The sequence below is a fragment of the Chamaea fasciata genome, unplaced genomic scaffold (assembly GCF_029207755.1).
Source record: "Chamaea fasciata isolate MVZ Bird 193981 ecotype frontalis unplaced genomic scaffold, bChaFas1.0.hap1 SCAF_25, whole genome shotgun sequence".
Taxonomy (NCBI): Eukaryota; Metazoa; Chordata; class Aves; order Passeriformes; family Sylviidae; genus Chamaea; species Chamaea fasciata.
In genome coordinates, this window is record NW_027094110.1 from 1,355,168 (window position 1) to 1,375,638 (window position 20,471).

Here is a 20,471-nt window from a genome sequence, read left to right on the forward strand (position 1 = left end):
GGAGGACACCTGCAGCCCCTCTTCCTCCAAACACATCCCAGTGGCTCCCCGAGAACCAGCACACGGAGCAGAGAGAGAGCAAACAGTGGAAAAGAACAGAGGAAACGATCTGTGTGTGTGGTTTTTTTAAAGTCTCTTTATTGTAAATAAACACCGACAGGTATTTATGCTCAAGCGCACAGGGCACACAACACGCAGCACGAGCTGACAGACACTGCAGCGTTTGAAACCTAACAACAAACCAAAACCCGCTTAGAAGGCAGCAGAGCAGGGAAGTTCACAAAGCAGCTGGGTGAGATCCCTCTCAATAAACACCCCGGACAGAGCTGCAGCTCTTGTGCAACCTTTGTTTATCCCGGGGTGTTTGCAGGCCCGGTGCCAAGGAAATCAGGTGGTTTCAAGGAAATCCCTGGCACAGGGAGCTGCCAGGAGATGCCCACTGGCATCAGCCCAGCCCTGCAGCCCCCCGAGGGCTCAGCAGGACCCAAAATCTGCTCCCAAAAATCGGCTGCTGCCCCGCCCCAGGCGTGTTTGCTTTCCACCTTTTCGAGGCTAAAAAAAGCAGGAAGGAAAAAGCTTTAATCAAAGCACTGAGGCACAAAAGCTGCAGAGGAGGATGAAATTCCATCCCACAGCCCCGAAAGGGATTTTAAAAAAAAACCCCAAATAAGTCACGACCACCAACACATCAACAGCGACATCCACAAATCCCAGCAGGTAAAAATATAGATTATTTTTTTTTTTTTTTGTCTCCTTACAATCATTCGCTGCCCAGTGACACGAACGCAAGGAACTCTCCAGCAAGTTCATCCCAGCGTTTTTTTGTGCGTAAACATCCTACAGTACGTTTTCCACTCCTCTCCCCGCAGAGCAGGAGGGGTTGGTTTGCTCAGAGCAGCCTGACGAGGACGGGTTTGTGCGTTCAGAGAGTTCCGGAGTGTGAGGACTGCCGTGGACAGGCTCGAAATCTCTTCCTTCAACATTTAACTGTGGGTTTTTTCCTGGTTTATTTCTAAGCACAAAAGCATTTAAAACCCAAGACCAGACCTGGGGGGGGGGAGATGGGAAGTCCTGAGGAGAAAAAACTCATTAAAACTCAATTTTTCACCACTGAATTCCACCCCTCTGTGGCACAATTGCTTTAGATCAACACATTTTTCTGCTCCTCAGAAATCCTGAGGGGTCCAGATTAGTGCCTTGGTCCTCTCTTATCTCAGTTTTATCAAATTACAGCTCTGGGAGTGTTTAAAACCACCAAATCTGAGCTCAAAATGCCCAGGCAAGCCTCAGGCTCTGGGGCTGCTGACTCCCCCACAGCCAGGGCACAGTTTCCCTGCTGTGAGAATACCCAACATTTATTTACACGTTTAAAACAAGCAACATCTGGGGCTCAGAACTGCTCAGATAAAACCTGGAGTCACCTGGGAACAGCGGGTCCAGAACAGCCTCCTGCTCTGCACCCAAAAGTTCCTTTTCTTCACCCACCCTCAGGGTGCTGCCCTTGCTGCAAGAGCAGCTGGGGGTCAAGACTTGGGGGAGAGAAGTGGAAATTTGGGGATTTTAGGAAAGGGTTTAAGTTAAGACACGCAGAGCCGCACCACCTGTGCTCTAAACTCTACAACAGCTTTAAAAACTACGAAAGGCAGCACTGGCAACGTTCACAGCTTATTCACAGGCGAGTTAAAAGCTCACTGTGGGCCTTAAATTTGGTGTATTATAAAGAAAACTGGTCAAAAAACCCTTGTGCTTCCTGCAAACCCTGCCCAGGAGCCCTGCTGGTCCCAGCCACGCTCCCATCTTTTTGGGGGGTTAAATTGATAAAATATCCCTAAAATGTTTTTAGGAACAGGCAAAAATGAGTGAGAGGATGAAGTTTAGCTGGGGATGAGAAGCTAAAATAGGTTTTGAGGTGGGATTTTGAAGCACTGGGAGCTGTGCAGCTCCCGGAGAGGGCCAGGAGGGTTTGTTGCCCTCTGTCCCTCACTGGAGGCAGCCCCGGGGATGGATGTGCTGGCCTGGCTGTCACATCCAGGCAAAAACATTCCCAGGGCAAAGGAACTGGCTCAGACTGGGGGGATTCCCACCAGCACCCAGGGAGGGAAAGTCAAACCCGACCTGGGGCTCCACCAAAAAAAAAAAAGAAAAAAAATCGAGTTTGAACTCGGATATCACTTGGAAATAACTTGGAAACGGCAACGGAGAAATAAAAGCTCAGGGATTTGGCCTGGAAATGCCTCTTCCAAAGAAAAGCTGCCTGACTGAGTAAAAACATGATTATTTTGTCCTCCCACTGCGGTTAATTTTGGCACCTGGCCAGGAGGAAAAGACGTGGGACACTATTTCAACACCCGGGGATGCGTTGGCTTACGAGCGCTAAAAGCAGCTTGGGGGAAAAAAAAAAAGTCTCCACAACCCATCTTCTCCAGCCCCGTGGACAGACATCCCAGCATTTGGAAAAGAAAAGACACACAGACAGGCTCGAAAGTCACAGTTCAAGGCGAGGAGTGGCCAGGGTGGCTCCAGGGATGCTCCAGGGGCAGCTGCTCCGTCTTCTCCTGGCCCCGGAATTCCCGGCTGGATCCAAGGTGAGAGCAGGAGCCCCTACACTGCTAAAGTGGCCATTCTCTGCAGGGAGGAGAGACACAGGAGAGGTCACAGCAGGGAAGGCAGCAGGGGGAACAGCAGGAGACAGCTCAGCACATGGAGAGGGGACTCCAGCTCCATGGATTCCATGGCAGGAACCACCTGAGCGTCTACTTCATCCCTTCCATCCGTGTTTCACTCTTTACATCTCCCCTCAACCTCCTGCCAGCCCTCCTGAAGGGTTTTCCCATCACAGCCTGAGCCCACACGAGCTCAGAGAGGTGGAGAAGCTCAGGAGTAGTGAGTTACTCAGGGCTGCTCACGTTATTTACCTCCTCCATGGGGACTCACACCTCCAGAACCACCCACAGTGACCACCTGGCATATTAACCACGATAAATACTCAGAGCTTCGATAAAACTCCTTCCTCTGCCTCACTCAGGGCCCAACAGACACCAGGAACACACTCAGGCAGCGAAAGTCAATAAATCCACGATCCAGGGACTCCTGCAAAATCCCTGAGAGCAGCAAGGCCACCACACCTTGTCCTGGGCACAGCCCCGCTCAGCACCGGTGTGGAGCCATCCCACGTCCTGATCCAGGGCTGGAGCAAGCTGGGCTCCCAACACAACCTGCAGCAGCCAGCGCAAGCACAAGCACCAGCACCAAGAGCCCCTGGATCAGCAGGCTCAGCCCCACGGATGCCCCCCAAAACCTCGGCTTTAATCCAGCACAAGATCCCTTCTGCTCCGTGGGTCTGCCTTTGCCCAGAGCGGTTTTGCCACGCAACACGAATCAAGAGAAATGCCACTTACTAAGCCCAAAGAGAGCACACCCAGAGCTGCCTGCAGTGGGACTCAGGGGCAAGCATTTCCCTCTGGAGGCTGCAAAGGAAACAGAGAAGCACAGCAGGGCTCATAGTGCATCTTAAAGGAGACTGAGATAGGAAAAGCAGCAAAGCAGAACGAGGGGAGGAGTGAGGCAGCCCCAGAAGTTCGTGTCAGCCCAGGGCAGGTTTGCGTGGCAGCAGGAGGTGGGAGGAGGCAGGGGCATCACTTGGCTGCAGGGAGAAAACCGGGACAAAGAGGGGGTTTGGAACTGCTCCAATCAGGTCTGAGCCCAGAGGCAAAACCCTGCCCAGAATGAACCCCCCTGCCAAAAGCCACTGATGGAAACCCGCCTGCGAGGAGCCTGATCCTGGACGACTGGCACCAGAATTCCACTCGGATGGGGGGGGGCGGGGATTTTTCTGTTTTGGGGCTGGTTTTCAGGAGTTTTTTGGTAGTTTTGGGGTTTTTTTTTTCCCCTTAATCCAATCCAGGCTGGATGATTTCCACGCACAAACACGTGGAACCCTGCTGAGGATCTTGGCTTTCAGAGAGGACCACGGGTGATGGTGGGGACGGGGGGAGCAGGGGGAAGGTACCACCTGGCCAGTGACCTCCAGCTGTGGCTGCTCAGCCCCTTCTGCAGCTTCCAGGGATGGGAAAGGCCCTCGAGCTTCCAGGGATGGGAGAGGCCCCGGCAGGTGCAGGGGTTTGCTGCCCAGGCTGTGGTGCCGCGGGCGCTTTACGGTGTCGGCGCTTGCCCGCGGGGTGAAGCTGTTCCTCCTCATCCTCACAGGGCTCTGCCTGCTGGGGGGCCCGTGCTGGTCCCACACAGAGGGAATCACCAGGAATGAAAAGGGGGGAACCGGAGTTTAAAGCCACGTCACACGCCTGCAGCACCCCACCCTGAGTGTCCCGGTGACCCCGCACCGGGCTGGGCCTTCCCCAGCTTGGGAAACAACTTCATCCATCCTGGACCCAACTGCAAAGCGATTTTTTCAGCAGTTTTAGTTCCCTTTGGGGTTTTTGTTTTGCTTAGGTGGCTCTGTTTGGGTTTGGTTTCGGATGTTTTTTATTTTTTTTTTTTTTCTCTCTCTGCACGATCAGTTCAGGGGGAGAAGAGAGATAAGCAAAGAGAAAACTCTCCCTCCTTCCTGTTTCTCCTGCCACAAAGCAGCTGCGTCCCCCAAGCAAAGCAAAGAACAGAAACAGCCTCCAAGAGGGCAGCAATGACTTCCATGCAGGGATCACAGAGGAGTGAGAAAAGTGACAAATCCCAGAGTGGTTTGGGTTGGAAGAACCTTTAAACGTCCCCTAATCCAACCCCTCGCCATGAGCAGGGACGTGCTGGAAACCACGAGGACCCAAACAAACCATGCCCAACATCCTCACTTTGGCGTTTGACAGCTCCACAAACCCTCCAGCCACAGCTGCAGCCCCTTGGCACAAAAGAATGACCAGATCCCAGCCCAAGAGCTCTTCATAAAATACAAAAAAAAAAAGCCTAAATGTACCAAAACCACCTAAAATCAGATGGATGCAGACTTCCTGTGAGCCAGCAGAGCAGAGCTGGTGTGTGCTCTCTAATTGGGGGCATTAATTAGAGGCAGTCACTGAGGGTTTCCCTGAGAGTCCCTTTGGAACACGGGGTTTGCAGAACCCAGGAGCTCAAAGATCAGCAGCTCCCCCAGATTTAGGACGTGGTTACAAGGTGGATGGCCAACAGCAGAGAGAGGATTTCACAAAGGGAAAACTCATCGAGACAAAGAGGAAAATCCCCTTTAACCCTTTTGCCAAGTCTTTTTTGAAATTACCAATAAGCACCAGCAACAAACACTGCATGGAAAACTGAGAAGGAGACCTGGAGTTTAAAATCTGTGCCCTAAATTTGCCCACTCTGTTCCCCACGACACCTCTGAAGAAACAGAAAAATATCAAAATATGAAAATATCAAAATATCCCCCCCTGGCCTGGGAAGCACTAATGCACGCTGGAATTAATTCTGCTTCTGGGGGTTATTTCTGAAGGCAATCCTTCTGCTCACTGAAAGGCACCAGGCACTCCTAGCAGGTCTGTGACTGATTTTGGAGAAGGTGCAGCCAGAGGGGTGCAGCCAAACTTACTGAGTTCAGGGAGGGTTTGTCCCGGTGGGTGTTCACTGCTTCCACATTCAGGGCAATTGTCTCCACTTTGCAGCCTTCACCCAAGAGAAAGAGAAGTTTAAATGAGTCATTGATTAAAAAAACAGCAGGGAAAGGAATAAATTTCTGATTTATAAACAATAGCACAGCTCATTAATCCACAGGTCACCCCACGAACAGAATTTTACACTTCGCCTGCTGGTTTGCAGTGTGAGAGCCCAGGCCTGCCTTATCTGGGCTGCACAGAAAAGCCAATTTGGGCACAGAAAAGCCAATTTTAACTGACTTTTAAAGCCCAAGTCTGGAGGCTACAGCCTGCCACACCCACAGGGAAAATCCAATCTAAAAGAGAGGCCAGGGGAGGAGACCCTGCACCTCCACATCTGCTCCCCCAACCCTCCAGAACCCTTTTCTCGGTTAATTGTTGCTTTGTTAACCAGGAAATAACCTGTTCGTGTACTACCAGAAGCTTCTAGAGCACGGCCAGGTGCTGCCAGACACGGACACAAACCTGCCCATAACATCCCCACACACAAAGCGGGACGGGAGTTGAAATTAAAAATTAAAACAAAGCAGTTTATTTACCATAGGCAACAGGTGTGAGCTTGAGAATGGTGTGGAGGGGGCAGCGCAGGTAGGGCAGCTCATCTGGGACAGAGAAAAGTGTTACGGGGTCACCTGGGATGCCACAGCCCCCCTGAACCCATCTCAGAAGGGTTGGATTAAACCCTTTTAAGGGGCCCTTCGACCCAAATGGAATGGAAATTGTCCTGGGAGTGCCTGTGGATGGCACCCAGACATTCCCTCTGACAGCAGGGAGACTCAGAAAATCAAAATACACGAGCTGGAAAGGAAAGTGGAGCCCAGTGTGGCTCAGGGCTCTCCAAAACCTGGCAGTGCTGGGTTTAGGGTTGGACCCAACTCTCCCAAAGGGCTTTTCCAACCCAAACAATTCCATCATTTCCACCTCCAAAGCACTGGGCCAGCCAGAGGAAACCCCTCCAGTGGGAAAACACCTCAGCAACAGCTGCCACGGGCCCACAGGAGATTTATTCAGAGCTGTGTTTGAAGGTTTATGAAGTCTGTTAGAAGTTTATGAACTTCATCAGCAGTTTTATGAAGCTCTAGTGCCACTCACTGGAGCCTGCAGCAGACTGGAACCTTCCAGCTGTGTGCAAGAAATCAGCACTTTCCTGGGATGGAGCACTCCTGCCAACCCTTCAAGGCCACTGAGGCACTTTAATTCATCAGGAAACTTTTTCTTTACATTAAAAACCAATCCCCTACACGTTCTGTAAGGGCTGCTGCTGGAAACAGCTCCAGGAACAACATCTGGGCAGAAAAACAGCAGCACATCCCCGGGGGAGCTCCTTGCACTGCTGCACTGCAAGGGTTAAAGCACTGCTGAAATGTCTCCTTTCCTCCTTTTTCAAACAGCTTTTCCCTCATTAAAACAACAAAAAAAAAAGCCAAACCAAAAAAAAAAAAAAACAAAACAAAAAAAAAAAAAACAACAAAAAACAACCCCAGAAAAACCCAAAAAAAACCACCCCAAAAAACTAAAAAAAAAAAACAAAAAAAAACCCCAAAAAACAAAAACCCCACCCAGTCATTACAAACCACCCCTCCCAAAAAAATCCCTGTGAGGAGAAGCAGGGAGAGGAGCCAGCCCCAGCACCATCCCTTTATTTCTGTACCTGCACTCTTGTCAAGGAAATAAGCCAGGAGGCACCTCATGACCGCCTGGTGGGAGATGACCAGGACGTTTCCCTGCCTCTCCAGCTCCATAATTACCGGCTCCAGGCGCTGCACCAAGTCCTGGTAGGACTGGAAAACCAAACAGGAATTGGTCGAGGGGTTGTGTAAACACGGGGTAGAAGCAGAGGCGGCAATTAAGAGCCTCACGTTCAGGGAAATGTCAGTTAAAGCAGCGAAATGAGGAGGTCATGGGTGAGGTGGTAAAAATAGTAAATAAAACCTCCACAAAACAAAACAAAACAAAAAAAAGCCAACAGCAGAAAGCAAAATTCAGGGTCAGAAGCCTCAGACTGTGGGAGGGCTCAGGTTACTGGGAACTCAGTGAGCGCAGTCAGGAAAAAACCCAAATAAAATAGGAAATGATTCATTTCAACAGGGTGGGAAGTCAACCCAGAAATGACTCCAGGCCACGCTCACGGTCATTTTGTTTCCCAGTGACAATTCCAGCCTGGGATTCAGGCAGAACCCAGCAAGTGGCCAAATGCATGCACTGAAAAGCATCATGTGCACACCCCAATGAGGGAAATCAAGAAACATTTCCCCCCAAAGAGAATTGGGCACCTAATGTTTTCAGTTTGCACGCAAACATGGGCAGAATAACTGAAAACTGAGTCAGTTTTAACTCCAGCCCCACACCTGAGTGTTTTCTTTGGCTGCACTGTGTATTGCTGTCTCTTTAGGGTGCTCACCTCCCCTCCAGGATAACGATAAAGGTATTTCTCCTGATCCCTCATGGCAAACTCATCCGGGTACTTGGCTTCGATTTCTGCGTAGGTCATTTCTTCACAGACCCCCTGAGGGAAGGAAAAGCTGCTGACCACAAACCCCATTTCACCAGAGACACGACAGGGAGGGAAGGAAAAGCACAGGCTGAGATCAGGGCTCCCTTTATGGCATGGAAATTTTGGGTGTTGCATCTGACCCAGCCTTGCCCCTCAGTGCGGGTTCCAGGGTGGTTTGAAGAGGCTGAGCTTTGGTTTTTATCTCCAAACCAAAGAAGGACAACGTCCCTGGTGTTTGTCGGGGATGAAAAATGAGCTCTGGCTTCCCCAGCAACCACCCTGCAATTTCCTGAGAGCATCAGAGTGGGAGCAGCAACCTTTGCCCAGCCAGGAGGGTGTGACAGATGTCTGGGAGCTTCAGTGTTATTTTCCTCCTCCTCACCAGCTGCAATGTCCCCAGCCAGACCTGGCAGCTCTGAACACCCTCAGCCCTGTACCCAAACCACCCCAAAGCTCGTCCTGGACGGCTGAAACCCACGATACAAAAAACATGGCTACAAATCCACCGAGAACAGCCGGCTTTGTGGTGATTAATTCAGCTCTAAACATCATTTCCCAGCTAGAAAAGCTGAGGTTTTGGAGCAGCCTCTCAACTCACAGCATCGATCTCGTTGAGGATCTTCCACTGCTCGTAGAGCACCCCCAGGGACTCGGCTGTCTGGATTGTCCTCTTCAGCTGGCTGGTCCACACCTTCAGGTCCACGATCTCCTGCTCCTCAATGAACTTCTTCAGCGCCTGGGAGAACTGGGGACAAAAGCTCCGGGGAGGTTAGGGGGGGCGATGCCTTTTTGGGCTCCCTAAAAACACAGGCCAGATCAAATTAAGAGAATAAAAAGCAGTTTATTTGTATTTATTGAAGGGCTTTCAGGTACATGTCAGGCAGACAAAGCCCCCCAACAATGAACAATTGTCACGGGTTTGCACACTTTAATCAGTTTGGTCCATTTGCATATTGGGGGTTAATCTTCCAATTACAGCTTCAGGTAATGAATTAATTTAACCCAAATTTGCCCCCCCCCCCCACCCCAACTCACTTTTGTTTAAATTTCTCAGGGCCTGAGGCAGTGAGGTGTCCTGGGTTCCCAGGCCTGGAGAGGAACTGTTGTGTCAAAATGAGAGAACAGCAGCTCACACTGTGTGTGGAGTTTGGAGTCACACACCAAAGAACTGCAGGATTACAAAGAGATGGAAAATATGAAAGATGGAATAAATGGAAAATATAAAATCCTGAGGCATCAAGGGGGCAGGGGAGGCTGCAGCTGCTCACAGCATCGAGGCTGTGGGGACACAGAGCCCTGATGCCTTCAGATTTTAACCTTTCCAATTTCCAAATCCTGTACTGCATTAGTGCCTAACTCTAAACTCCATATAAAGTGTTAATAGTATTAATTACTTTATACTGTCTGACTATTTTATACTGTCTATTTTATACTGTTTAACTACTTTATACTGTCTAACTACTTTACACTAACTATTCTATGTTGCCCAACTACTTTATGCTGTCTAACTATTTTATGCTAACTATTTTATATTGTCTAACTATTTTATAATGTCTAACTACTTTATCCTGTCTTCACACCTTGGGCAGACAAAACAATCCCTCTGGGCGTGGAACTCAAGGACACCCTACAGCCTCAGAAAAGTATAAACCAAAGTGAATTATGGGGGAGCGAGCTGGGGGGACGTGACTTCATTACCTGAAGCTGGAATTGGAGAATTAAGCCCTGATATGCAAATGGACCAAACTTATTTCGGTCAGAAGAACTCGTGGCCATCATTCATTTCAGGTTTAGTCTCTGGGAGGCTTCTGTGTGCCTATTGAAGGCCTTAAATAAACACCTGCTCCTATTTTCTTAGTGTTATCTAGCCTCTGCTCCGGGCAGCCACTCCAAGGGCTCAAGCCCAGCTCCCAGGGCACAGACACAGCCCCCACGTACCTGCTTCCCCCGGGGTGACAGCCCCGAGTCCCCACCAATCCTGCCCACCAGGTTGTACTCGCTCTCGCCGTGCCGGCACAGGTAGATGGTGCGGGGCTGCACGTGGATGTTCATCAGGTAATAGACAATTTTACTCTGGATGTAATCCTGCACCCGGTTGACCAGGAAGCGCTGGCCCACGTTGATCACTTTAATGAAGGAAAGGTCTCTGGAGTCGACATAAGATAAGAACGCCCACAGGGCTAGTTTTAAAAACGAGGTGCCTGCGGGTGGCACCCAGCTGCTCCTCCTCTAGGAAAGGCAGGACAGGCTCTGAACTGCTGGGCTTGAAAATCCCTCCCTGGGAGGGTGGGGAGGCCCTGGCACAGGGTGGCTGCCCCTGGATCCCTGGAGTGCCCAAGGACAGGTTGGAGAGGACCTGGAGCAGCCTGGGATAGTGAAAGGTGTCCCTGCCCATGGCTTTTAGAGCTGAGCTTTGAGATCCCTTCCAACCCAGACCATGCTGTGATTCTGCAGCACACAGAGAAAAATCCCTTCAAATCTCACTTGGGACCCGTGATCGACCTGCACACAGTCTCACCTGGGGAGAGCAGAGGTGTTGGAGCATCCTGAGCCCAGCAAAGCGGCTCAAGTGCCCGAGGACAAAGGGCACCTCAGGGATTATCTTACTTGTCACTGGCATCCGGGTCCAGGGGCTGGTAGGTGACCTTGTAGCACTCGATCCTCTTCAGGAAATCGTCCATCACGTTCTCCCGGTGCCTCTCTGGGTAGTCGGGGCTGGAAACTTTCACCTCCTGCCCAACAGAAAGGGAACAAAAGCACCGACGAATAACATTATCCCCCCACTTTTTGAAACAAATCCGCATTGTTTAAGGCTGCCCTGAGGAAAAAACCTGCTCCTGGCTGAGGAAACAAAGGGCGACTCTTGAGGCACTGAAGCGCTTGGCCCTGACAGACAGCGCTGGCTCCGAGCTCTGCCCTCCCTCCCTGGCCAGGACAGCGCTCCAAGGTCACCCGATTGCCCGGCTCCGTTTGATTTCCACACTCTCACATAAAGGCACCTCCGGCTTTTAATAAACCTGCAAATCCCGGCTCCTTATTCAGCAGGTGAAAGGCGAGAGGGAGGCGTTTGCAGAGATCCTCAGGAGCTCCCCCAGCCCGTGACCTTGCCCCGAGAGTTCCCACGGCAGCCCGGGAAGGGCAGCACGCACCAGGATATTGGCAGCGATGACCTCGGGATCGTCACACACAGACTCCACGAAAAACACCTCGGGAGAAGGCAAAGAAGCACATCTCAGAGTCCAAACTCGAGAGCTCCTGCGCCGGGGGAGCCACAATGGCCCTCGGGGCAGCGACTGCAAATTTAACAGGCAATTAAAGCACTACCTTGAAAGCATTTTCCTTCGCAAAATCTAAGATCAGGTCCCGTCGCTCCCGAGTCGTGTTGGTGGCATCAAACACCTGGCAGAAAAAGAGGAAGGAGCACCGAGCAAGTTTATCTTTAGACTTTTAAACCCCAGCCCCAAATCAGGTCCCCCAACACTCCAGGCAGCTTCGAAGTGCCCTGATGTAGAACTACTTTTAGTGCAGAGGATCTTACAGCGATCTGCCCGCACTCCTCCAGGAGATAAGACTTCACATCTTCCAGAGCCACCAGGGCACAGCGTCTGCGGGACAGAAATAGGGATGGTCACAGCTGATGGAAAGCATTCCCACAGCAAAGCTCCTGAGCCAGCAGGGAGGCATTCAAACACCTCCCTGCCACCCCTGCACCCCCCTAAGAGCCCCAGAGATTTGGGGACACCTCCATCTGTGACCTGACCCTGGGCGCCCCCGAGCTCTGTGCCAGCCCCAAACTCCCACGCCCATCCCTGGCAGGATCCCTGCACAGGCTGTGCCGTTCCTCCTTCCTTCCCCGGGCACTCAGGGTTATTTCTGCTCCTCGGACACGCAGCCTGCCAAGGCTCCAGTGCCCCCAGCCCTCCACGGGGCAGGGACTCACTTGCGGATTTCCATGGCCTCTTTGTTGTCGTGCCTGAAGAAATCGTAGGACTTGTAGGACTTCACCGCCTCGCGCCGATACACCCCTAAATTAAACACTTCACACACGGGAGAGGGGAGTGTGAGGGCCCTGCACTGGCGGGGGGGCCCGGCACGGGGCAGGGGTGTCCCCACACACCTTTGGTGGGCACCCCGATCCAGTTGAGGTAGCGGGTGAGCTTTTTGGACATGTAGGTCTTGCCCCGCGCGGGCAGCCCGATCATCACGATCAGCGTCGGGGAGTTGGTCATGTAGGAAGCCCATGCTGCAAAAAAAAAAAAAAAAACCAAACCAAAACCACCCCAAAACAGCATCAGCGGCGCTGCGGAGCATAAAGTGAGACCCAGACCAGCGTCATCCCATGTCCCGGTGGATAAAGCACCTCCGTGCATCCCAGGACGGGCTCGCGTTGTGTCCTTGTCGTTAATGAGCCGCTGTGACCACTCCGTGGTCACCCCGGTGTTTGTTAATGAGGCGGAGCGGCAGCATCGCTGCCTAATGGGGCTTTTAGCGTTAAAAGCATTTACCGTCCGGGCAGGAGCCGTCAAGGGCGAACGAAAGATGTTTTTAACAAAACGGTCACGTTCTCTCAGCAAACAGCCCGAGCAAGCTCCGAGAACGGCCGTGGAGAGGCGGGTTTGGGGGGCAAAGCACGGGATGGGGATGGATGCGGCAGCCGGGAGGTTGGGGGGGAGCGGGACAGGGGAACGGCGGGAGGGGACAGCCGGGGACCCGCGCTCGGAGCGCGTCCCGCGCGGGATGGATGCGAGCTTCGGGGCAAACGCGCGCTTCTCCCCGCGCAGCCTTCTCCCCCCGCAGCTCTTTATTTCATTTCTTGGCGGACACGGAGCGCGCATCCTCCCCCTCACCACCCGCCGGGGCCGGGGTTACTCACAGCACTGCTTCTCTCCGGCCCTGCCCCGCGGGGCCCCGGCGCAGCCCCGCGGCGCCGCCGACATGGCTCCGCGCCGCCGCTCCGCGCCGCATGCAAATGGCATGCAAATGAGCGGCGGAGCGCGCGCCCGGCGGAGCGGGGACGGAACCCGGGTCCCCGGGAGCGGACACGCGGGAAAAGGGGAGCGGCGGGGCGGGAGGACGGGCCCGCGTCACGCGCGCGGGGGCGCGCGCTGTATGCAAATGAGACCGGGTGGGCGGGGCAGCCACGCGTTGTATGCAAATGAGATAGGGAGGGCGGGGCAGCCTGGCGCTGTATGCAAACGAGGCCGGGAGGGCGGTGGGCGGGGCGAGAGGGGAAGGGGAGCGCGCGCGCCATGCAAATGAGATGGGCGGTGGTGAAAGGGGAGCGGCGCTCGCGCATCTATGCAAATTAAGGCGGGCTATGCAAATTAAATAGGAGGCAATCATCGGGGAAGGGAGGGGACGGGAACTCAGGGCAACACCTCGCGTTATGCAAATGAAATGGCAGGCGGCGTCCGGCTGCATGCAAATTAAATGGAGCGGGGGGGAGGGGTCACTTCTTTATGCAAATCAGACACCCGGCGTGTCGTACCAATGACACGGGCGCGGCGCCCGGCTCTATGCAAATGAGACACGCGCTATGCAAATTAACCCCCCGGCGGGGCCGCGCTCCGATTGGCCGCCCGCCGCCGGGGGGGGGGGTGGGACGCCGCGTGTCCTCGCGAGAGCGGGGCGGGGGCGCGGGGGCCGGAAGCGGAAGCGGCGGCGGCCGGTGCGGCGGCGGCCCCGAGGATGCTGCGGCTGCGCTGCAAGGCCCGGAGCGGCTCGCACGCGCTGCCGGGGCTGTCGCCGCACTCCCGCCTCCGCGACATGCAGGCCGCGCTGGCCGCGCTCACCGGAGTGCCCGCGCCCGCCCAGCGCCTCCTGCACGGCTTCCCGCCGCGCAGCCTCGACCTCAGCGACGGCGAGCGGCGCCTGGGCGAGCTCGGCATCCACTCGGGTGAGCAGGGCGGCGGGCGGCGCTCTGCGGGCTCTGCTGCCCCGCCGGCTGTAATTATGTTAATTAAAGGGGCCGCGGTACACACGCCCCTCATCAGCCGGCGGTCGGGCCGGTTCCTGCTGCCGGGGGAGGTGACACCGGCTGGGCAGCGCGTCCTGCTCGCTGGAAGGGCCGGTGGTGCTCGGGCTGCCTGGCGGGGCTCCGGAGGGGCTGGAGGGGACGGGGACCGGGCCAGGTGAGTCCCGCGGGGACCGTTGTGCTGCCGCCGGCTGTAGGCTGGGGCTGTTTCCCAGCGGGATGCCGGGCTGGGGAAACGGGCGGAGTGGCCGGGGCCGGGTTGGACGGGGCTCGGAGCGGCCTGGGCTGGCAGAAGGTGTCCCCGTCCTTGGGACAAAACCCCAAACCATTCCGTGATTCTCTTCTGCCATCCTCAGCAATGACAGCACAGCCGCGTTGTTGTGTTTGAGGAGCAGCAGCAGCTTTAAATCCCCCCCTTAACGTGCCTCTGACCCGTCCCTCCTCCTGTCTGGCAGGTGACACTCTGATCGTGGAAGAGGACACATCCAAACCCGAGCCTGCCTCTCCCGTGGTGGCCAAGAAAGCCATGTCGCAGCCTGTGCGGGAAGCCGTGCCCGTGCTGGCCAGGAGGGTGGTGCCAGCAGACAACTCGTGCCTGTTCACCAGCGTGTCCTACGTGGTGGAGGGCGGCGTGTACGACCCCGGCTGCGCCCCGGAGATGCGCAACCTCATCGCCCACATCGTGGCCAGCGACCCCGAGTCCTACAGCGAGGCCGTGCTGGGTAAAACCAACCGGGACTACTGTGACTGGATCCGCAGGGAGGAGACCTGGGGGGGAGCCATCGAGGTCTCCATCCTCTCCAAGTTCTACCAGTGCGAGATCTGCGTGGTGGACACGCAGACCGTGCGCATCGACCGCTTCGGGGAGGACGCCGGGTACAGCAAGCGCGTGCTGCTGATTTATGATGGGATCCACTACGACCCGCTGGAGCGGCGCCTGCCCGGCTCTGACCTTCCCCCCCAGACCATTTTCCCCAGCAGCGATGACGTGGTGCTGGCACAAGCCCTGGAGCTGGCCGATGAGGCCCGCAGGAAGAGGCAGTTCACGGACGTGAACCGCTTCGCCCTGCGCTGCATGGTGTGCCAGAAGGGACTGACGGGGCAGCTGCAGGCCAGGGAACACGCCAAGGAGACTGGGCACACCAACTTCGGGGAGGTGTGAGAGGCTCAGCCGCCGCCGGGAGGAAGGTGCCATCGACTACCTCAGCGCTCCGGGATCACGTTCTGGAGTCTCCAGATAAGCTGTTTCGTGTAATCATAAAGATTCCGTTCACGGAGCTCGAAAAGAGAATTGACTCGGTGGTGGCCGACGCGCAGGTTTGGGGACGGGGGGTTGGGAATGAGGGGACGGCACTTGGGCAGGTGGTGGACGGTGGCAGCCACACCTTGATTTCATCACCTTCCCTCTGTGTGTGTGTGATCTGAGCAGACAGACACAGCCAGGCTTGTCCAGCGCTGGTGTGAAGTCCACCTCCGAGGTGCTGAATGTACGTTGGCAGGGTAATTCAGTTAATCCGAGGCTTTGGGAAACACACTTACACTGAGAATTAGGCTCTGCACACGTGAGCAGCTCTCAAGAGGGCAAACTGCTCGTGTTGGTGCGTGATCTGTGATGGAAATATCATGTCCAGTATCAAAATACCATTTGTAGTGGGAAGAGGATCTCTGAGCTGCCCTTTACCATCAGGAATAGACTTTGTGTAGTTTGTGTGCAGAGAACTTTAGGGAAAGCAATGGCCTCTAAGCTTTAAGGTGTAGCCTTTAAATTAATGAGTAGATGGATAAGTGTTGAATAAAACCTATTAATCCTCCGTAGGTAGTTTTTAGTTGCTTGAAAAATAACTCTCAACCCCCCTGGTGTTTACACTGCATCAGAGCATAAGCATGTTTCCTGGAATACTTGGGATTCTTCTTCATAGTAGCATTGGAAATTCCTGCAAGAGGGAAGTGACTAGTTAGGGAAGTGACTCTGTTAAATACATTGAATATTTTACTTGAGTAGGGCCAGTCATGGCCACGGTGTTACTAAGCTGTTCCAGTTTCCTAATACTGTAAATGAGCACTTTAAGGTTGAGTTCTCGCTCTTTGCTGGTGAAAAGTTTTGCCCTCTGAAGGCCAGAGCCAGGAGGGAGGCTTGAAATTCCATCTGCTTTCTGCCTTAATGTGTTTGATTCGTCACCACTGGCTGTGGAGACTTCCATGGTGATAACAAAGGGTGCAGCTGAACATGCAGAACAAAATAAGCTGGGAAAAGTGCCCCCCCCCCACTCCTTGGGCTGCTGAGAACCAGGGAAGGTGAAACTGGTTTAGTTGGAACACCTTACCTCACAGTGGGGCTGTGGAGCTTAACAGCAAGTGCTTTTGAAGGCTTTTAAAAGGTGCTGTAAAGGTGCATATTACTGACGGGGATTTATGTTGTTTTTATTTGTTTGGTTTTTTTCTTTGAAATGCCTGCAACACATCCTTGTTTCTTGAATTTTAAAATACCCTTTGCCTGCCATTCTTCTGTTGCTGTTTTGAGTGGCCTTCCTTGCACTTTTAGGCTGGGCAACAAGAACGTGCCTCCTCGGACTGAGGCAGAAATAAACCCACTCTCCGCGTGGAGCCTAAAACCCAGTTTGAAAGGCCTCTGTTCCCTCGGGCACCTGCCCAAACTGGTGCAGCAACACCGCCTTTCCTGCAAAAATCACCTTTCAAGTTCTCAGCAGAGGCTCCCGGTCGGATCTCGAAAATGCAGGAGGGTTTTACTGAAGAAAGAACGTAATTGCATAAGTGCTTTGCTGAATTGAGGCATGAATAATGAAACAGCCTAGAATCACCCAGAGCACTGTGGACCAGGTTTGTTTTTAATTCAGTATTAAAACACATTAGCACTGTTGGGAGCTCCCTGTAGAAAGCCACTTTAGCTTCCAGTGTTAAACCCCGCTCTGCTTTTAGCCTGTCATTAGGAAAAGAAGATAAATCCCCCCCCAAAACCCAACATTAAACCCAACCCTGTAGAAGCTGATGCTTAAAAACTTCCAGAAATACCTGACAGTTCAAAGGAACTTGAAGATTACACTGTGTTATAACTACTTGAGCTGAAATAGTGGCTAGGAAGGAGACCAAGAGACTGGCAAGTGAGCTCTCAGCTTTCCCAGGGACGTGCCTGGGACAAGGAGCTGATCCTCCCCCTTTGCCACCTGTCACCTGGACACAATAACCTACCTCAGAGAGGTGCACGAGGTGTCTTTGAAACACAAGTGGAAGATCCATATTTATTGTCTGCCTTGCCTTTGGGGAGCAAACCCTTAGATTTTAGCTTTGTGTCCTGGATGGGTTTCTCTAAATGTGTAAAACTTTTTTTTTTTTTTTTCTGGTATTTCTCAGTTGCAGTATTTGACAAAATGAGCTTTATTTAATCCAGAGTGTTGAGCTTTGCTAGATCATGTTTGCATTGGGAATCTGCTAAGAGAGAATCAGTTCCGTTGGAAGGAGACGTGTCACTATCACTGCTTGGATGTTTTCTTTTGTTGCCTAGAAAATAAAATCTCTTTGGTTAAAAAAAAACAAACAAATACCTGTAATTTGTGGTTGTAAAAGTTGATATTGTTACAGGCCTGACAAAGAAGAAGAGAAAAATTTCTCCTTGCTCTCCTAAACTTTCCCAAACAAAAAAGTATCTCCATTATTAAAAATGTAAAGTCTGGATAGATTTAAAGTACAACTCCTTTCCTTTTTAAAAATTATTTTTAGGTTGTTTTTTAGTACTTTTTAACTAGAATTTTCCTGCCCTTAATGACACGGAATTATCCCAGAAATGGCATCCTTCTAATGGTGGGATAAACTCTGAATGTCAGAATGGGATGAGATGAGCTTCAGGGTCCTTCCCAAGCCAAACCACTCTGGGATTCTGGGAAATATGATACCTGAGATATCAGCTGTAAAGAGAGTTTTACATCCCTCCAGAATCTCTTATGCATTGAAATGTATAAATTATGAAGTAGACTTCACAAATATTTGTGTCCAGTATTACACAGATCTACTCCGTGGATGCAATAGACTGAAAGAGCAGTCTGGGGGAAAGTCAGTAACAACTGGAATTTCTGAAGGACAAACCTAATTCCGAAGTTCTGAGCAAACTCCTACCAAAGGAGCAGTTTCTGGGGACAATACTGAGAACAGGAACGTCTTGTTCCATGGCACATCTGAAATCAGCACCTTCCCCTGAGCACGGCCACAGCGGGGGCCACGGTGACACTTTGGGGACAGTCTCCTGTCCCCATCCTGCTCTCCTGGAGAATATCCCAGCTCTGGATCTGTGACCCCACAGCGGTGTTTGCCCTTCTCCTCTCGGGAGGGGACGGGGCCGAGCGAGGAGAGGACAGAAGTGTTCTGCTGCCTGCCCGGAGCTGGGGGAGTGTCTGAGAAATCAAACTGACACACGAGTGCTGAATCATCCCTACTGGGCTGATTTCACTGCAGAACCCACCCATGGAACCTCTCCCTGCCCAGGAAACTCTCCAGAAGAGGAACTAAAAGTTGTCAGCTTGCTGTTTGGAAAATTGCAGCTGCCGTGCAATTAAGTGTCTGCCTGCATTTGAAATCAAACTTTGCATCCAGCTCTAAAACCGCCGTCGGGTTTGCCCCAAATAAAACTCCTTCAAATCGGGTGGAATCACTCCCGCTGTTTCAGCTGTCTGAGCACCAAATGCTCCCTGAAACAGGAATATAACAGAGGAGGTAACAAAACCAGGTTATCCAAGATCACAGTGCCCTTGTCTATTATTTTTAATTAAAGTCTTGAGGAAGATGTTGGGGAGCTATTAAAGCTTGAGAGCTGCCTTCTCTCCTCTGGTGTTAATGGTAAGCAAGCTGTGGGAACACCTCACCTCCCTTCTCCAGCTCTTTTCTGTAAAACACAGATAATAAACAGAGCTCCTCGGCCATGTGGGGGTTTAATGAGTGCTGTGCAACGCGAGGCATTAACTACCTGTCATTTTCCATAACTGATTTGTCAGCACGCGGGCTGTGCCTGCAATTTGGGCAAAGGAGAAGTGCCCAAGAGTCCCACAGAGTCAAATAAACGTCCTTACCTCGACAGGAATCTTATCAGTGACGCCGTGTGGATTCTTTTCCTCCGGGGCCAGGCCTGAGTCACTCGTGCCCTCGTGTTTAGGAACAGGGTGAGGCTCAGCAGGGCTGTGGAGCTGCCAAAGTCCTTCCAGGGCACTGGGAAGTTTTCTCTGCATCACTTGACTCCTTGCATATCCTTCATGCCATCTCCGTGAAATCACACCTTATTTTTGGGTTGGAGCTATTTATGTTTGTTGCAGGGAGAGGGATGTGGATAAAGAACTGGTTCTTTCTGGGCTCCTGGTTCAAGAGGAGCTTCGAGATTTCTCCTAATGGGTCGTGGCACTTTCCTGACCCAGGCAGGGCTGCAGGCAGCCAGCTCTGCCTGTTTGACTGCCCACACTGGAGCCCTGCTGGTGTCAGGACACCCCTGCCCGTGCTGCTGCTCACTCACACCCTGCTGGCACTGCAATAACAAAATAACCCCGGCTTTGGTTCCCTCCCTCTCTCAGAGCAGCCTCAGCAGCACCGGGCGCAGCTCGACAAAACCCGCTCAGCTCTGAATTTCCCACTTCAAATTAAAATTAATGACTTAATTTAAAATCAAACCCACTTCGTTAATTAAGGGCACATTTAAACTCTGCCGATGCTGTGCCATCCAGCACAACTCCCCAAGCACTGGCACCAAATCCTGCCCTCAATCCCTGGTCGTCACACCATTCCAGCAGCTCTGGCTGCTCCCGACGTGCTGCATCCCCATCCCTCACCTGCTGCAGGCCAGCGTGGGAGAGCAGCAAGGGCTGGGGCTGGCTGGGGCTCTCGGCAGCCTCTGCTTTGCTGATTTGCTCTCCGGCACATTTTCCCTTCTGGAGCAGCACTTGGCACTGCCGGTGGGAGCCTCTGGCTCATCTGCTTTCCCTCCGTCTTCCCGCGGCTTTAATCAGCTGATGTTTCCACTTCCCCCTTCTGCCGAGCAGGGAACGCGTGTGGCAACAACAGCCTTTTGCTACAAATACAAATTAAAGGAGGGAAGAAAAAAACAATCATTGGAGCGTGGAAATGTGAATGAATCCGGCAGCTGTGGCAGCCCTGGAAATTTCCTGCAGGCTGTTTGTACATCTGCAGTGAGGTGAGCAGCACCTTGTCAAGCAGGTACAAGTCCACGCTGCGTGTGGGGAATGGCCGAAGCCTTCTTTATCAGCAGGAAAAGCTCTAATTTTAACAACAGAGCCCAAAGTCAGAGCGAGGAGGAGGCTCTGCTGGGAATCAGTGTCACCCTGCTCAGGGTGGGGACATCTGGGCCCTTCTCTGGGGGAGGCAGCAGAGGTGACACCCAGGGGCTCAGAGCAGG

At 52.8% G+C, this 20,471-nt stretch overlaps 2 protein-coding genes across 5 annotated transcripts; one reads left to right on the plus strand and one right to left on the minus strand.

Annotated features, from left to right (window-relative positions):
* Positions 1-114: 114 nt before the first annotated feature.
* PFKFB2 (6-phosphofructo-2-kinase/fructose-2,6-biphosphatase 2) lies at positions 115-13,132 on the minus strand. Of its 4 annotated transcripts, XM_066203839.1 has the most exons (15): positions 12,965-13,132; positions 12,209-12,334; positions 12,032-12,128; positions 11,630-11,696; positions 11,416-11,490; positions 11,241-11,297; positions 10,699-10,823; positions 10,030-10,237; positions 8,690-8,836; positions 7,999-8,103; positions 7,249-7,378; positions 6,137-6,199; positions 5,534-5,607; positions 4,013-4,231; positions 3,399-3,467 (listed from the first exon to the last, which is right to left on the minus strand). In XM_066203839.1, exons 1-15 carry the CDS (start codon positions 13,065-13,067, stop codon positions 3,441-3,443), a joined length of 1,623 nt encoding a protein of 540 aa, XP_066059936.1. In that variant the 5' UTR covers positions 13,068-13,132; the 3' UTR covers positions 3,399-3,440. The 4 variants fall into 4 exon arrangements, with proteins under 4 accessions (XP_066059937.1, XP_066059936.1, XP_066059935.1 ...); XM_066203838.1 differs by lacking the exon at positions 12,965-13,132 and having other exon boundaries at positions 12,209-12,871; XM_066203840.1 differs by lacking the exons at positions 3,399-3,467; positions 4,013-4,231; positions 12,965-13,132 and adding an exon at positions 115-2,625 and having other exon boundaries at positions 12,209-12,871.
* A 647-nt stretch (positions 13,133-13,779) lies between these two features.
* On the plus strand, positions 13,780-20,081 carry YOD1 (YOD1 deubiquitinase). Its single transcript, XM_066203790.1, has 4 exons — positions 13,780-13,987; positions 14,521-15,382; positions 16,608-16,903; positions 18,075-20,081. The coding sequence occupies exons 1-2, from the start codon at positions 13,780-13,782 to the stop codon at positions 15,225-15,227; spliced, it is 915 nt and encodes a 304-aa protein (XP_066059887.1). The 3' UTR covers positions 15,228-15,382; positions 16,608-16,903; positions 18,075-20,081.
* Positions 20,082-20,471: the final 390 nt, after the last annotated feature.